This window comes from Uloborus diversus, chromosome 1 (assembly GCF_026930045.1).
Source record: "Uloborus diversus isolate 005 chromosome 1, Udiv.v.3.1, whole genome shotgun sequence".
NCBI classification, from domain to species: domain Eukaryota; kingdom Metazoa; phylum Arthropoda; class Arachnida; order Araneae; family Uloboridae; genus Uloborus; species Uloborus diversus.
The window spans coordinates 91,801,558-91,820,216 of NC_072731.1; the positions used below are offsets into that span (position 1 = coordinate 91,801,558).

Consider the following 18,659-nt stretch of genomic DNA (forward strand, 5'->3'; position numbering starts at 1 on the left):
TTGACAATTAACCTGCATTGCTTGATAAAATCTTCATCAACGCGAGCAAAGACCCGAAAAAAACTACATTCGATAAAAGTCAAAAATATTCTTGTTAATTAGTTATTTTTCATGACTGAACAAGTTTAAAAATCAATGTTTTTGTTTATGTAACAGAAATGTCTTAAAATGTTTGCAAGAAATCGCAACTATTTAACGAATCGATAAACTCTTATATAATATATTCAACAAAACAAAACAAAAAGTCTAACAAAATTTCATTTTTTTATCCTTAAAAAACACGTTTTCTATTAAAAAAAATCTAAAAAATCGCTTTAACAGCTAATTGTATTTTTATGTCGTACTGTGTTTTACTTTTAAAAATTACTCAGTAAAAATCACTACGGAAAAAACTATACAGAGCGTAAAATGCAATGTTTGGATTTTTGAATCCTCCGAGAAACGTAAAACATAATTAGTTCGTAAGAAAGAAACTATTGCGGTTTGTTCATTTTGCTATAAACTATTAACCAGATTCAATTAAAGCAATTTTAAGTACTTTCATTATATATCCACAAAAGACATGTTGAAAAGGCTTTAATTAAAGTCAACATATTACTCTACTTGGGGAAGATCCAATAAGCCCATAATAGAATTTGTTTTTAGGCTGTCATTAACGTTGAGTAAGCCACTTTCTCAGGAGAGATCCGAAGCTTAAAAAAGAATTACTTTTTCTTCTACAATCATGAAGCAGTCTGAGCAAGAACTTCTGTTCCTGTTTTCTTTCTCAAAGAGTTTTCACGCCACCAGTCCTATCTACTAGAATCAATATTTTTCTTCATTGGAAATCTAATTTTAATGTCACCGCTTTTAAGTTTTTAAGAACCTAAGCACGCATTAGAAAAGACAGTGGTAGCGAAAGAAGATATTTTTTTTTGTTTTTTTTTTCGCTAGTTATAAATTAGAGTTTGATGTTCCCCTAGAAAGTACACATGTGTGGGGAACCTCAAATTCTTCGAAAATGCTCCATTAATATTCATAAGTAATTCTTTAGCATTTAAGCAAATATATTCAGTAATTTATTCATTGAATTCACCTCGACTTCTTCTAAATAAAAACAATTTTATTCACAAAAGACACGTCCTTTTGGAAGTTTTACTGACGTAGTGGTGAGCAGTTGTGAGGCTTTCTTTCTATTTGCAACTCGACTTTAATTTATTATTGAAATGAAATTTCCGATTGTGCACGACATAACGAAAAAAAAATACTGTTCAGGCAAAATAGGAAATATATTTGGAAATATTCGGAATACTTAAGTAGCGCAGTCATGTGGCCTATGTATTACGAGCGGATTAATTTCTATGCTAATAAAGGAGGAAATTTCAATAACTTGAGTGAAATTTTTCGTACTTTTTCTTAGATTATTTCGATGAAACATTTCGTTCCTAGTTTTGAAACAAAAATGACATTCTGACCGAAGTTAGAAAGAAACTTTTTACGGAAATGCGATTATCTTTTTCTGATAGTTTCTCGCGTGCAGTTTTATTGTAAAACATTGTAAAGGTGAAGCGTTCGTTAAATATTTTAACACAGATGCATTTTGAACAATTACTGTAAATTGGCAAAATCAAGGCCCTGTTAAAATAAAAAAATTCAAAATGTAAAAAAAGAAAATGAAAAGAAAAATACCACGTAATTCAGAAAACGAAGGAAATGTTAGAATTACGCATGGAATAACTAGTATTGAAGACAAGAGGTCAATTCAAAAAACGAAGCAAAGTTAAAAATATAACTGATAAGCTTAATTTTTTTTCATTGAAAAATTGTTTCGTTACATCACATTTCATTCTAATTGCTGTGATTTGCATATTTAAAGGTTTTTTAATGCATTTATCACACACATATAAAAATTAAATGTGTACCACAGATTAATTCAACACTGCATCATGATTACAAAAGCGTTCTGTACTTTAAAATATTAAGAAAATACCGAAGACTAATACACTGCGACAAAAATAAATAAGGATATCATTGTCAACGGGTATAACGTTACTCAACTTTTTGAGTAAGTCGTACTGATTTGAAATTGTTGGAGAAAACATTCACAATGACTTGTGTGAAGTTCCTTTTTGCATCAAAACTACTTTAAAGCTCCAAGATAGAATTAAAAGCGCATGTACTAAGACTAATCGTCGAAGAAAAACTTGTAAATCCTTGAAAACGAAATCAACAAGTACCTCCGCGGGTTGGAGGTGAAAAGCTCTTGCTTTGCGAGTTAAATGTACGCAATGAGACCGAGGTGGTGGGTTCGATTCCACCCAAGTGATCTGATTTTTTTTTCTCTTTTTACTGTAAAAAATGTCTTGTTTGTAATTAAAAACAAAATCAAATCAGTGTATTTTCGATGCTTATTGGTTATAAGAAAGCATACATTTTATGAATATTAAGAAAATGAATGCTTGTAAAAATGGGAGGGTAAAAAATGTAGAGAAAGAAAAGAAAAGAACTTTTAAAGATGACTATGCTATGTTTTTGTACTGTAATAGCACAATATCAATGATTATGGCATAATTTGTTAGTAGGGGAATAAGTTGAAAGTAGAAATAATTAAGATGGTTGAGCTTTTTTTTTTAATGAACAAATAGAAAATTCGTTTTGAAAATTACAGAACCTAAAGAATGAACATTGTATTTTATAATAAAACTTGTATTGAAATGGTATTTTTATTTTTAGCAGTAAGTTTGCGTGTTCAAGAAAAGTTTTTTATTTTTCATTGGGCAAGTAACTAAAAATTAACGCGTTTTCTAATGAAATATTTTCTATTCAACCAAAAAAAAAAAAACTTTGATTAAGTGAGTCAGTAAAATAAAAGGTTGAATTAATAAATGTATGAAGAAAAATAAATGAGTGAGTAAAAGGCAAATGAATAGCAAAATTAGTCAAAAAATGAATAAATGATTGAATAACTAAATCAAGGAATGTAAATGAATTTACAAGTCAATGAATACGTTAGTGATTTCTTAAATGATGGAGTGAATAAACAAAACAAAATATTTCATGTTTTCCCGCATGCATTTGACTAATTGTACAAAATATTTCAACTACAAATAAGCTAAATATTAAATAAATGAATAATGCACCGAACATTAGAAAGTCTCAATTTCTATTTAAAATGAAGAAAACAATAACTTTATCATTTTATAATAGCAAAAATATTTTCGTATTTGGAACAAAATGTTACAATATGAGTATCAATTTTTGAAAATTGCCTGTATTATCATATGCTTCATATCCGGCGTTATGTTTTTCCTGACTGGAGTAAACTACATGCTCTACCACATTCTTAAAATAATACCAGATATGTGGTACTAAAAGCAGAGTAAATATTTCAAAACTTCACTTGGCTCCACATTCCACTATATATATGATATATAGGTATATAATCAGAATATGATTGATATTTCAAAATATTGCTACAAAATTGCTGTTTATAAACTCAATTTAAAACGTAGAAAAACAATTTATTGATCGATCATTTAATAGCTTTAGATTATTTATATCATTGAATAATTAACTTAAGCTATAAGTCAACTTACATTCAAAAATTAGCAACCTTCAAAGAAAGTGTAGAGAAAGCCTATTATTACTAATGTGTTACCTTTCAAACAATTACTATGTATGCTTCTAGAGGATGTAGCTCTAATTTTACACATAACTTATTGAAACATTACAACAAAGTAACGTTACTATATTGCAACCTTCCAAAATAGGTTAGTTACTTTACAACGGTTATATCTATTCTCCAGAACATTAAAGGCAGTAATACTGCCACCGCACTTATGGAATAAGGTCTTACCAAATATTTCAAAGTACTGACCAAACATGCGTTGAAGCTTTTTAAAACGTATTGTACAGCACAAAACCCTCAGCTTTGAAACTGACTGGGTAAAAGTTAAAAAGTGGAAACATTTTACGTATATTATGTTTTGCTAATGCAGATCTAACTTTTAAATTTATTCTTTTTTACCCTTACAGCTATGAAACCACGTCTTCGCGATCACTACCATGCTCACCGATTGTCATTTTGGTTGAACCTCATCCCAACTCTCCACCGGTCTGCAGCGTCTGAAACCACCAACCGCCATCACCAACTTGAAGATCATGACAACCCTTTGACGTATGATGGGATTTACAGACAACGTCCACTGCATGATCCATCGCCAATCACGTTCACGTCCACAACGACATTCGCCACGTCTTCTCAGCAGATCGTCGACCAGTTCACAGTAACCAGTGAATTCCCCAGCTCAACAGAGGATGGCAGCATGACTGCCTCCACCACATCCAACAATACAGACTCTTTGGCAATGATAATGCAACAGGGAGCTTATTCAACTGCTCTAAGTGTTACCATTGCGATAGGATGTTCATTACTGATCTTGAACATTTTAATATTTGCTGGGGTGTATTACCAAAGAGACAAGCACAGAACTGAATGCATGCAAAAACGGGAATATCAGGTAAGTCTGATATGAATGTAGATAGTACGAGAAGAATATTTAGTCTCGAAAGTCTAATTTATTTACTCCATAAAAGTTAATGAGAGTTTATTTCCTAAACAGTCAATTGTTTTCCCGAAAAATTTGATCAAAAATAATTTTTTTCCTTCTTTTGACATTGTACTGCAGTCACTTGGAGAAGCTCTACGATTACTCAATTTTTAACTGATAAAATCTTTCCTTAAAGAATTAATTACATGTTATGTTTCAACATTAGTGAATTGATGGCTGATAAATGTAAAGCTGTAGAAAACTATACAAATATAATTGTAATACAACTCAAACTGAACTATTAACATAGATGTGAGTTGCTCTTTTATTCAGGGATAATTTGTTAACCATTATGACTGTCCTAAAAGTGGCATTGGGCTTTCTGAAGTTTCTTTTAAATTCAAATTCACTAAACAAATTACGATTTAGAACTTTCCCTCGTGGCCCCAAACTTCCCTTAAAGTGTGCCACTTTGTACAAACTATCAAATACAAAAAGAGCACAAAAATTCAAAAAGTTCTATGTTTTGATTAATTTCGTTGATGTCTCTAAAGGTAACACGCAGAAACGTTAAATGTATTTATGTTTCAGTCCTTCTATTTTGTATAAGACTGAGACATTAAATAGTTTCCACATGTTTTACCACTTAAACGTTTATTTTTTGAAAAAAGTATTTTTAGAAGCAGTGTAGATAAACGCTCAAGAGTTTATTGCTTTTTTTTTTCTTGATAATACAAAAAGGAAAATCCTCTAATATACGCATTCTTAAGTTAAGCTCGTCATCTGATCTAAAAAAGTGTATTTAATTGAAAAGTAGGTTTATTTTCAAGAGAAACTTAAGAAGAATTTAGTTCCCTTTTAAGGTAAACGTTTACAGCGTTTACAACATTTTTAATCCCCGTTCGTTGAAAACTCCATTAGCTATCTTAATATGTGACAAAAATTAATCATGATTTTTTAAATCTGGAAGTTAAAGTCAACGAATTTGCATGCTTATTACGTAATATATAATTAAATATTTTCAAATTATATTAAAATTGTAGGAATAATATCCTTTTGATTCAAATGTCATTAGTTTCATTATGTTAACAGAATTCATTGTTCTGCTTTCATACTCATGTCAATTCGTTTATGAACATTTATAGCGTAGAAACGTATATGTAGTGCAAATTTTCGGTTCTTGAGATAGTTATTTTAGGAACAATATATAGGGTAAGTGCTCCAGTAGTCGGCCAGTCACCAGTATTCGGCCACAAGAACGTAAAACTGCTTGTAAATAGAATACGCCTAGCTCAAAATCGAGTATGATGCATTCCCATATTCCTTTACCTATGGCGATTATCATCCAACAACAGTGAAGTTATAAGTACTCTTTATTAAGTAGTAACGAATTATTTTATTTCAAGTGGTGTGTCCATCATGTAAATTTGCGTTTTTCTTATTATTTTTTTTGTTAAGAAGACACATCATCTTTATATGCTAAGTACCCTTCTTTCTTTAGTTCTACTGTAAATTTGCTATTGCTTATGTTTTCATGGATTGTATAACATAATGTTTCAATTAAAAAATAAACTCCTTCTTAGATTCAAATTTTTTTAGAGGGATGGCTGACAATTGGTTACCGATTTATTATGCATTTCCAATAGTCGGCCATGAGAGATTGACCACTGGTTGGTTCAATACTGTTTAGTTGTACCCAGTACTCGACTGCATACTTAATGTGGATTTTCTATTGTTCATCAAATAGTATATTAAAAAAAAGGTATTGACACAGTGGCAGTTTAGCTCTTTTGAGTAAAAATTCCCTTCCTAATGTTATATTTTCAAAAGAAAATGTTTACATTTTGTGCCTTAACTTTTCTGTTGATGAAAATAGTTGTTTTATTATTTTACTGTATCTAATGTTGATTTTAGTTTTGAATTCTCAAAAATAGGGCTGAAAACAGGTTGTAAATTCAGTACGTCGTTGTGTTTAGAATATAAGTTCTAATTCTCAACTTGTCATAACCAAATGGTAATTTATCGGGAATTATTTTATTATTTTTTTAAAATCAAATCATGGTACGTAAATTGATAAAAAATGATCTGATTGCAATTAGTATTTAATTAGCAATGAATAAACATTCCCATTGTAAGGAATTAATATGTAATACTTCAATAGTTGCGCTCACTCAAATTACTTTAATGAGCGTTAAACATGTGATTATTTTTTCTATTGCTCATTTTTCTAAACTATTTGCTTCACCATAATGCTTCAAAGAGCCTGTATTCTATTTATACTAATTATTCCAAATGCTGTTATCATTTCTTATTACTGCCTCTTACCAAATATTTAATTCATTGGGTTTTCTTCGCAAGGAAATTAAAATTTTCTTCTTATTTAAAAGTACGAGGAATTTGTTTTAAAATAGCATGGCTTCAAAGTTGCATCACGTTGCTACCCACTCCATTTATTGTTTACTAATGTTCTTGTTGAAAGCTGCAAGTTTATCTTCATCACATCCTCCATTTCTCAATTTCAATTTACCTACGTACAGGCTCGTCATTTGTACAATCAGTATGGGGGAGGGGGGGGGGTCAATTAACCCTCTGTATTTTCAAAACATAATTTAATACGCATTTTTGCTTATATTTTGATTATTTTTCTCAAAAAATGTATTGAGTTCACACCCTTTGTCCACCTCCCCCCAGAAATTTTTTTTAAAATACGAACCTTCCAATATAATTCGTCTTATTCCAGCTCGTTCGCAAAAAAAGAACCTCGTTTTATCATATTTGTTTTTGATGTGCCTACGATTGCCAACCTTTTAAGTGCTTTTCGTGAGGATTTTTACTTGTTTTGTTTTGAGGTGAAATTGTTTCCAAAACTACAATTTTAATTTTATATTTCGTATGTTGACGTTTCGTTGTAATGAACATAGACCAGTAAAGTGTCAAACGCATCAATCACTATTTCACGCTTTATCGTTCATTATTCTATCAAACTCTTTTATTCAGTCTTTATCTTAGCATACACAGTTAATACAGACACTTTTTGTGCGGGGGGGGGGGAGTCAACGTTCTCTTGTTTTCAAAATTCGTTTCCCAGAAAATTCGAGTCTTTTCCATTCTTTGATTTCTATTTTCGCAGTGTGGGATACTACTTTAGTAAGGGATGTCATGTAGAATATAAATATTAAAAAAATGTATCGCATGCGATGCATATCCAAACCGGTTGCTAATTGAAAAATGCTTAATATAAACGTAGATGTTTACGAAGACATCAAGAATGCAGAATTCTTTCGAAATCATTGGAATAATTAATTTTGTAAGTACAATGCTGTGCTGTAAGTTCCGCATTAAATTTTGTTAATATTTATTCACTCATACTCTATAAGAGTATTGAAAATGAAACGGCCTACTACTGGGCTCATACATGACCGAGCACTGGGTTTCTATGACCGACTACAGGAGTATTTTCTGGTATTAACAGTAGGTTAGTTTTAAAACGAAAATGTTTTTATTTATGGAAAAAAAATAATGAATCATTATCAGAAAGGTATAGCCTAAAGTCTTATATATATATATATATATATATATATATATATATATTATATATATATATATATATATATATATATATATATATATATATATATATATATATATATGTATTGATTGATGAAATTTATAGGTTAACAAAAAAACAGTAATTGCTCTTTTAAATAGCCGACTACTAGAGCTCTTACCCTATCCCTATATATGGAAAATAAAACTTTTAAGGAATAAAATAGTACACAAAATAGAGTTTCAGTTTATATTTTAGTTCGGCATTTTTTCCGTATCAGCTTTATTGGTAAATTAGGCATTTTGCATCATCTCTCATAAATAATTGTGTCTGCAACTTGATTGAATTTTTACTAAAATAGAGTGTAAAAATGCCGCAAAATTATTTCACGATGTCAAGAGTATTTATCTAGTTTAGCTTACTACCTAAAAATATTTTTAAATGCATTGAATAATAAAGAGCATTAGAAATTGAGATTTTCTTTCCCACTTAGATTGCCTAATCTATTACTTTATTTCGATGTGGATAGTTTCCTTTCTTAAAGTGATAAACTGATAATTTTTCACGAACATTCTATTTTGACAGTTTAGCCTAAAGAGAAACGACTATCTCCTAATGACTAATAACTTTCCCCGACTTAAGATGAATCAATAAATCGTCTATTAAGAAGACCGACCCGCATTTGCTTCCTTCAAAGGGGATCAATACCATCTTCCCTAGTAGAGAAGATTGATGAAGATCTTAAAAGCTATATTCTGCCAAATATGCTTGATATGAAAAATGTGCTCATCTGCTTCAGAATCTAAATGTAACAAGTATTTTAATGAATGTATTATTTAAAGTAATTTTCATATTTTACTAAGAAAACATTGACTTTAAGGTTGATTTTGTAACTGTTAAGCATACCTATCGTCTCAAAACAAATATTTTTGAAGAATTATTTTCTTTTCCAATGGGGTTAGATAAAGCTTAACAAGATATATTTTTTATTATTGAAATACTTTTACTTAGCCATAACATATTTTTTTTACTCCTGGATCGCCTGAAATACCCCGAGTACTTTTAAAATAATTTATTCGGTCAAACATTGGATAAGTTTATTCTTTCTCAAGTGTTAGGTTTTCATCAAATTTTTTTATTTCCCCAAAGATCCCTATAAAATTTATTTATTTGGTTTTACGATGCGAAACTCATTATAACTTTTAATGAAATCACAGCTCTCAGTAATAAACGAAATCAATCTGTTTTCAGTTTTTGACTCAAAATGACCTTTACAAAAGATACGTTTTGAAACTTTGATATGCATAAATGTTTCATATCATCAGAAAATCTTCCAAAAAATGTCTTTATACATAGTATCATTTGATGCAGCATTAAGGGATACCTAATCTGAACCATCATAGCGAGGTATGAAAATAAAATAAAAGTGCTTCATGAAAAGTTATCTTTGAAGTTAAATGCAGAGAACAGAGCTACGATACCAAAGGGATTGGCTATTAAAACTTTATTTTACAATTTTGGACGTATCAATTATTTTCCCTTATCTCCAACGTTATCGAGAATTAAGATCTTAAAGTACGTCGACATTTAAAGAAAAGTCTCCAAGTTGAAAGAAATGAAGAGAAATAAAGGGACCATGTGACTTCACCGGCCACATGTGGCAAGATTTCCATCCGCTAAGTGTGAGAAGACGATTTACATTTCTCACCGACTCGCTGAACTTGGAAAACCTTAAAATCTCATGTTTTGATAACCTGAAGACGAGAAACAAAATAATTATGCGTCCAAAAACATGTTTCATTACGTAACACTTTTTATTTCGATATTTTATTATACAATCGTATAGCTTCCTGGTAAGTTCGAACCTTCCGTTCTCAGCGGCACTTAAATGCGATTATGCAGAGGATACGCATTTAAGATGCGTTGACTAATGTACAAGGTTGAATTCAAAAGTAATAAGCCTCACGTTATACTGACGCATGCACAGTTACACTTACGTAATACTGTTGACTGCGACGAAGGTGAGGTTTGTTGACTTTACAGCGCAAAGTGGTACATCGACCTTAACAGTAAACCCTATACGGTAGTGCGTGACACGGCGATATGGAACGTTCGTCAGAGCCACGAAATGCGATCAAATTTTGTTTCAGATTTCCTCCTCAAACGTTCGCAATGCTTTAGCATTCGTTTGGGACTAAGGGTCTATCCTTTTTTCAAGTAAAATGTGGCACGAGGCCTTTCGTAAGGCCGGGAAGAAGTGACTGACGAACCCCAGTATGGACACCCGTGCTGACCTATGCTGACGTGAATGTGCATCGAGAGTGACTTTTCGAACACGGACTGAGATTTGAGTCTCTACCAAGTGGCAAAAGCCCTGAACTTATCGAATACAACGGTGCAACGCATTGTTGCGGAGGAGTTGCACATGTGGAAAGTCTGCGCGAAACTTGAGCTTTCCTACAAGCCGGGCTTGTCGCCTTCTAAATTCTTCTTGTTTCAACTAGTTTGCAGGCGACACACTAGTAAAATTTCGAACACAAAGGAAAACTTTATTTATGTACGGTTTCTCAAATTTTGTCAACAATTATGGAGCACTCTATCTCTATACTATGAAAGCTTTAAACGTCTGTATGTGTCTGTTCTCGTGTTTCTGTAATCTTACCTCCAGATGTTTGTCAATATCAACCAAGTCAGGATTTTTTTCAATGAATTTTTTAATTTTTATGCTTGAACTTAGGAAATTTTAGACATTGTTGTTTTATAAAGCAATTAATGAAGTCAAAATTGTTGTTCAGCTTGTGTTTTTGAAAGTAAAAAAAAAATATATTTTTTTTTAATTCCAAGTTGGTTGCATAAACTTGCCCCGAACACGGGGCAAGTTTAAGCATCGAGTGACACACGTTTGCGCATAATAAAAATGATACCAAGTGATATAGATATTTAACGAAATTTAAATGTTTTATTTCTCTAAAAACACGCTGAAAATAAGAAAAATCACAAATAATTAATTGAAGAACATTTTATAGGTTAAACTAAAATCATAGGGCTTATTGCTAATAAAAACAGAAACTATTTAGTCATCCTCATCATCACTGTTAGATTTAACTAACAAAAATAAAGTGTTCCTTTTCGCATACTTCTCGTGGGACTGCGTTTTACCATCTAAGACATTGAACCATGTCTTGTCCATTTTTCGATTGGTTATGTGCTCTCAAACAATACATGCAAGCAAAATTTTCTACTTCTTAAATAGAATCGTTAATTAATTTCTCTTTTACAGAGTGCGCTAACGGTTTCTCTGTCGCAGATTTTGGTTTCATACATTTTTCTTTGATGTCTTCTATTTCTATTTCATTTTAAAGTCATTTCTCCTTTTTCTTTTCTGCCCAATCTGTTTTTTTTTCTTCGTAGCTTGCAACTGTTTTTGACTGAGGACTTCTTTATTTGGAGTATCAGTTAGGGGAAAAAAAGAAGATGCTCACAATCACTTCCTGTTTCTTAAGCTTTGGTCCTACATTTTCAAATGATCTCAGCATCAGAAGTCCACATGTGACAATGTGGTAGGCTTAACGGGAGAAATACTTGGATTATCCCCACTAGGATGTCACGTTTGATGTCAAAATAATGATAAGCATTTTCATTATTTTGACATCTAACGTGGTTCTGTTAGTGTTTTGAACGTAATGTCTTACCAACTTTAAAATAAGGAAAATGTATCACAGGATAAATAGTGTATAAAGTTAAAACTGAACAGGCATGAAGACAACACTATATGGTTGCAAGATATAAGGTACGAATCTGTTACTTAATTAAAAATTAATGGTGATTTTCAAAACTAAATTAACCTGAGAAAATTAAAGGTTTGTGACAGTGCAGAGCGAAAAAAGCCCGTTTAGAAGTAAGACACAGTAAGAACGTGTGTAAATGTGCCCCTATGAAAATGCGTAAACGGGCCCCGTCGTCAAGTTGGGATTTATTTTTAATCTGCAACAAAATTTAATAACTTTTCTGCCTATCTGAATACAATACTCAAAAAAAAAGAACAAAATGCTGCTATTTTTTATACACTCCTGCTTGTGAAAATTGCAACACTACGAAGGACTTACGCGAGTGAGCTGAAAATTGCGGGAAATGTAAAGTAAGGTATGGTATGAAAATGATTAGAATTGCAGAACGGTAGCGCATGCGTATGCTGAGCAGCACCCTCTGAACGGTGGATCGAACCGAATATAAATAGACGGCTGTAGCAAGGCGTGTATGATTATCGGCGGTTATATGCTAAAGTAAACGTTAACTGAATCTTTACTATGCCTCTTCGACGAAAGAAAGCGAAATTTATGCAAATTTCGGATTTTGAACGGAGCAGAATCCTCGGCTTTCGTGAAGCACAGTCATACGTGTTTGGAAGCAGTGGACGGACGAGGGTCGGACAGCTCGGAAATTCGGGTGTGGACCCCGAAATGTGACGTCAGCTCGCGATGACAGACACTTGGTGCGTATGGCGCTGACAGATCGCACAGCTTCTTCTAGACAATTTGCAGCACAGTGGTCAACAGTTAAAGGTGTTTCATTGTGTGCTTCATCAATTCGGAGACGTCTGCTGCAGCGTGGGCTGCGCGCAAGGACTCCATTATAGAGGATTCCTCTTACGCAAAATCATCGCCGCCCGCAGCTACAATGGGCCAATGTGCATAGGAGTTGGCGTGCTGATTGGTAGCAGGTTGTCTTTTCTGACGAATCCCGCTTCAATTTGTGGCACCATGACGGTTGAATTCGTGTCAGGCACTATGTCGGTGAACGGCACATTCCGGAGTGCATTATCAAACGCCACAGTGGATGAACACCCGGAATTATGGTCTGGGGTGCCATAGCATATCATGGATGATCTCAATTGCTACCAATTGCGGGCATTTTGAACAGTACCCAATACATAAACGAAGTTTTACAGCCCCAAGCTATTCCTTTCCTGCGAGGATTGCCGGGGGCTGTATTCCAACAGGATAACGCCGGTCCGCATGTCGCCAGGACTGTCAAATCCTACCTTGATTCGCAACAGGTACAGCTTCTTAACTGGCCTGCATATTTCCCGCATATGTCACCGATTGAACATGTGAGGGATTTCGTTGGGCGGCGTCTCGCTCGTGATCCTCGTCCTGTTGCTTCAACAGATGAACTTTGGTTGCGCATACAAAAAAACAATATGGAATACTCTTCCGCAGGCAGATATTCAAACTTTGTCTCACTCCATGCGGAGTCGTGTTGCAACTCTTATTGCGGCGCATGGTGGCCACACAACATACTAATTTCTATCTATTTTTATTGTTTGTTTGATTTGAAAATGTAATCATTTATTTGTACTATTACCACTCAACTGTGTATTTAATTTCATTCAACTATGATGCTTCCTCATGGTGTTGCAATTTTCACAGACAGGAGTGTATATTTATTTGTTTTTAACAAAGTATTATTTATTCACAATAAGTTTCAAAACGTTCAAAACAAAATATATTCCGCTTGGTAGAAAACAGATTTTCTTTTTTGCATGCTAAACTGAAACTCGACTGATGCTCAAAAACTTGTGAGAATATATGCGAGGAAGTAGCATCAATCTGGCATGATAGTTGGCTCTTCATTTATGATTCGTTTTGAAACGAGCTGATGTGTGCATCACATGACTTTTTTTTACTCCAATTTAATGTAATTTTCTCATTATTGACAATTTTAATATGATTCAATAGTTATAATATCACCAACTCTAAATATCACCAACAATTGCCAAATTAAAACAAGATTTAAAAAAAAAAATCGCCAAATTTGTCGCCAAGTTGGCGACAAAACGTGGCGACCAAAACACTGGTGATATATTGCCAAGTGTCCGCCAAATTATAACACCACGTGACTTTACGTCAAAACTAACAATTATTTTTCCCAAAAAAGAGGCAAAAGACCCCCCTTTGAAGCATACGAATGCAACCAAAAAGAAAGGTGCACAACTAGACCCCACTAGGAGTCTACGTACCAAATTTCAACTTTCTAGGAAATTCCTTTCTTGAGTTATGCAATATACATACACACATACACACATACGCACATACGCACATACATACTTACATACAGACGTCACGAGAAAACTCGTTGTAATTAACTCGGGGATCGTCAAAATGAATATTTCGGGTATCTGTACGTTTCGAGGCACATATCCACGTGTGATCAGGTCGAAAAAAAAACTCAACATTCATTTGGGGGTGAGCAAAATGGAAATTAAGGCCGATTTTTGGGTAGAAAATTTTTCGCGAATACAATACTTCCTTTTTTGTAAAGGGAAGTAAAAAGGGCACTGCGTAAACGTGCCCTGGTCTACCCTAATTAAAATTATCAATTGTCACAAGCCGCAGGATGTATTTAGCTACCTTAGGTGGCGAAAGTCAGTTGCTGAGCAAAATTGAACAGAGGGCGGAGCCTCTTTTATCATATTATGAGCTGATTTTATTGAAAAAAAAAATTGAGTTGAGCATTAAAAAAGTAAATTAAAAAACGAAAACTCAAGACCAGTTGAAACTTCTAAATTCAAATGTTGAAATAATACTTGATAAAGCAGAAGTCAAACTTTTGGCATCGACTAATTTGTTTTCGCCTTTTTTTTTTTTCAGTACACCAATCTTAGCTCCAAATAAAACCTGAATAAGAGCACAACTGTTACGAAAGCATCTAATAGCTTTTATTCCTGCACGAAATTATTTTGTAGAAAATTTATTGGATACGATAAAATTTTTATTAGCGGAACCATCTTTGCGAATGCGTTTCTTCCTTAATTAAACTCGCAAAAAGTGTAGACTTGACTGAAGGTATCTATTTTTCCCGAAATGGAAGAAAAATTCAATTACGCTTTCTCCTTTTTTTTTTCCAAAGTAATTCTACCAGATGGATTTTACTCAACAAAAATGAAGGCAAAAACTGAAATTAAAGAGTTTAATATTTGCAGATTACTAAAGACAGTCGAAATGTTTTACTGAGTTTAAACAACTTTTTTAGATGATCTATCGAAATCAGTCATTTTGAAATTTGTCCTAGTTTTAATTTTTTTTTACTATTGAAACAGATTCCAGATAGATTCCATCACTAGAATTAATTTTTGGTCAGTCTTAAATTGATAAATTGTATTTTTTGAAGGCTATGTATTATTCTTATACATTAGTTCTGTAGCCTTTTTTTTTCTTTTTTTTGTTCTTACGCGAGATCTTCCTCAATTCTTGATCGATTTCTTTGATTTACATCTTATTTTAGAGCTTACTATGCAGGCTAACGACGAAAAATAGACCCAGGATCTAAAAAATTGTTTTTTCTTTAAAAAAAAAGGTTTTAAAGCACCGGACTGAGGTTTTTGGTTAAATTTATAAATTTAACTTGCGCTGTGTGTCCAACAGAGAAAAATGGCTTGATCGGCAGAGCGTTCGAATGGTAACCAGAAGAACGAATGTTCGAGCTCGGCCAGAACTATCTGCATCGAAAAACCTGCACACATAAAAGCAATAAATAATACTAGTGAGGTAATAAAATAAATGAGCTGGATATGCTCATTGCTGTTACGAAATCTTGATGCAAACATGTAGCTGTATCTATTCTTAATTGCTTTTTTTTTTTTTTTTTAAACCTTGGCTCCGGTCAGAAAGCTAAAGTATAACGTAAGCGAAAATATAAATCTGAGGTTTAAGATTTCAGACTGCAATAGAATACATCGTTCACTGAAATGTAAATTCTTTTAATCTTTCATTTAGTTAAACTATGATTATTTATTAGAATACAAAGTAAAACATCAAAATTACGAACAACTTGATGGGTAAAATATCATTTTTTTTACTTCTTTCGGCAAAAAACAAATAGATAGTCACACTTTTACTATATCCGAAAAGCTACGCTAAAAAACGAACTTAGTTCATATTCAACTGTATTTTAACCTTTCGGTTAAATGATGAATACGTGCAGCCATCTAAGCCATGACGGTTCAAACAGCCTGCGATAACAAATTGTATAAATTTTCAAAAATACAAGCACTACAATTATATCTTATCTAATATATTATTTCTGATGATTATTTTTCTGTCGGTATGAGAGATCTTTCTTATTTCTTGACCCCCCCCCTTCCATTTTAAAGCTTATCGGGCCTACTAATGATGAAAAATACATTTACCGTCTAACACTCAATTTTTCGGAAACGCCCCTTGCTGTTGCAGAACCTTGATGCAGCTTGTAGTTCTTATGCATATTTTTTCAAAGCAACATTTTAATATGATTCTAAAATTTTTTGCGTCGCTTTCGGCGAAAAAAAATTTAAATTAACCTGTTTTCTTTTCTTTTCTTAAAAAATAAAGCTTAAAAGCAGCGGACTTAGTTGTTCGGTTAAATTTATAAGTTTTTTTTCTGTAAAGCTTTCAGCTGTAAACTAGCTGAACTTCGAGCCTGCCTGGGCTGTCCGACATCATAGCTAATTTAAATTAATATTACACATTACATGTACTCATAACATACAACAGATAACACACGTAAGGCAATAAAATAAACACGACGGGAAAGCTACTTCGCGTTTCGACTCCTTTATGCAGGCTACAGTTATTACTGAAATAAGTTGATTATTAATCGATGGGGGTTCTTTCTTTTTTTTAAAGCTTTGACTCCGTTCAGCCTACTAAGTATAATGTAAGCATAAAAAAGTTTTCGATCTTAAAACTTAGTTTTCATGGGAATCCTTTTTGTGCAGAAAAACGTTTTCATTGTATTCTGAAATATAGATTTTTCTCATAGCAGTGTTTGACCTCTTGTATAAATGAAAAAATACTACGCTAAATTGAAATTACGAGTTTCGCCCAGTAAACTTTTAAAATTATTGTCAACCTCTTTATTAAGAAATCATTTTCTACTCCTCTGCTTTCGGGGGGGGGGAGGGTTAAAAGTTAGTTAGGACATATATTTTACATTGTGGAAAAAGAATAATTTTAGGTGCTTTGAAGAACTACTTTGTTCACTTTTTTCCAAAAAAAAAAATGCATAATTAAATTAGTTGATTTGTAAACGGCCTCTACTCGTCCAACATAGTGCAAAATGCTATTTTTTTTCTATTAACTTGATCAACACAAAGTCACTAAGGCTTATGTCATTGGTAATTTGAATGATAAGCAAATAGTAATAATAAATATGTGAAAATGACGGAATTCCTTGGTAAATTAATATATCACCTTTAGTTCATTTGATATTTGCAATACAAATGTATGTATAGTAATACATAGTATGAATTCATTAGAAAAAAAAATAACGCAACGAAAAACATGTATTCGCTGTTAGGTAATTCCTTTTACAACGCATGCGGTAAAAAATGCTGTTTACTGTAAAAGTTAGCGAAATAACCACTGTAGGTCTTGGAGCGATGAATAAATTATCTATATTCAGTAAAATACCGCCCATTAGCCAGGGCTAAAGCAGAAATACGTGAAATACACCGCCAGCTCAGTCATTTCCAGCCGAGGACTGCAGTTTCGGGCTTATTAGCACTCATCAACCCGGCATAGGAAAGTGACTGAACTGGAGATGGAAAACCTCTTAAAAAAGCCAAGAGTGCGAAACAAACTGGTAGCTAATATAGAATTAGCAGACCAGAACGTATTTCACGTATTTCTGCTTTAGCCCTGGCTAATGGGCGGTAATTTACTGAATATACCTTACCTCGCATTCAATCTTCGAGATGAACCGAACCATTGCTCTCAGTCACTTTCCTATGCTGGGCTGATGAGTGCTAATAAGCACGAAACTGCAGTCCTCGGCTGGAAATGACTGAGCTGGCGGTATATTTCACGTAAATTACCTACGTTTTTTAAATATTTTCGGGGGGGGGGGTTACTTCACTCAGTATTTGAGGTAAAACTGTACATCGTCACCTGTATGCAATAGAAATTAAAGACGGCTATTATGTCGTTAAAATGTTCTACCAACCTTTTGCAATTACTCGTGAAATGTCAACTGAAATATGAATATGAAATAATTCATGGTTACTTTTCATTTAGCCATGATGATCTAGGAAGCAAAAAGAGTCTTTCAATATATGCAATTTCCAAACAGTACAGTGTTTAACTTTTTAAAATAATCATTCCGATGTTTTTGAGAGTAATTTTCATACTGAACTATAAAAAAAATATTTCCTTTGCACATTGAAAAAAATTCTGGAACATGTCTCTTTATGCACTAATAAAAAAAAGGTACAAATAATTATTATTTTTTTTTCTAAATGTCTCTCTTAAATAATAGATACATTATTTTATTTAAGAAAATCATAGCTTAATACTTTATTATTTCTGAAAACCAACGACAAAATAATGGTTCTGGAACTTATATCAGAACATTTTGTGATAGACGCATTAGATATATCTCATAGATAAATTTATTAATTTATTCACATATTTGCAATACTTAAAACGTTCCAATATAATATTTGAACATTTATAAGCATTAGAATTTACCCGCATGAAAAGCGTCAATTTTAGATACTAAATATTTACGGCAAAATCAATTTAAGTTAGAATTAAGCTAGACTAAAG

General features: G+C 32.7%; 1 protein-coding gene across 2 annotated transcripts in view; it reads left to right on the forward strand.

The window, feature by feature from the left end:
- LOC129231078 (neuroligin-4, X-linked-like) overlaps positions 1-18,659 on the forward strand; it is a 256,715-nt gene that overhangs the window by 224,266 nt on the left and 13,790 nt on the right. For both annotated transcript variants that reach the window (XM_054865331.1, XM_054865326.1), the window contains exon 6: positions 4,015-4,499. In XM_054865331.1, coding sequence (XP_054721306.1) covers positions 4,015-4,499 — 485 coding nt within the window. The remainder of the gene's footprint in view (positions 1-4,014; positions 4,500-18,659) is intronic.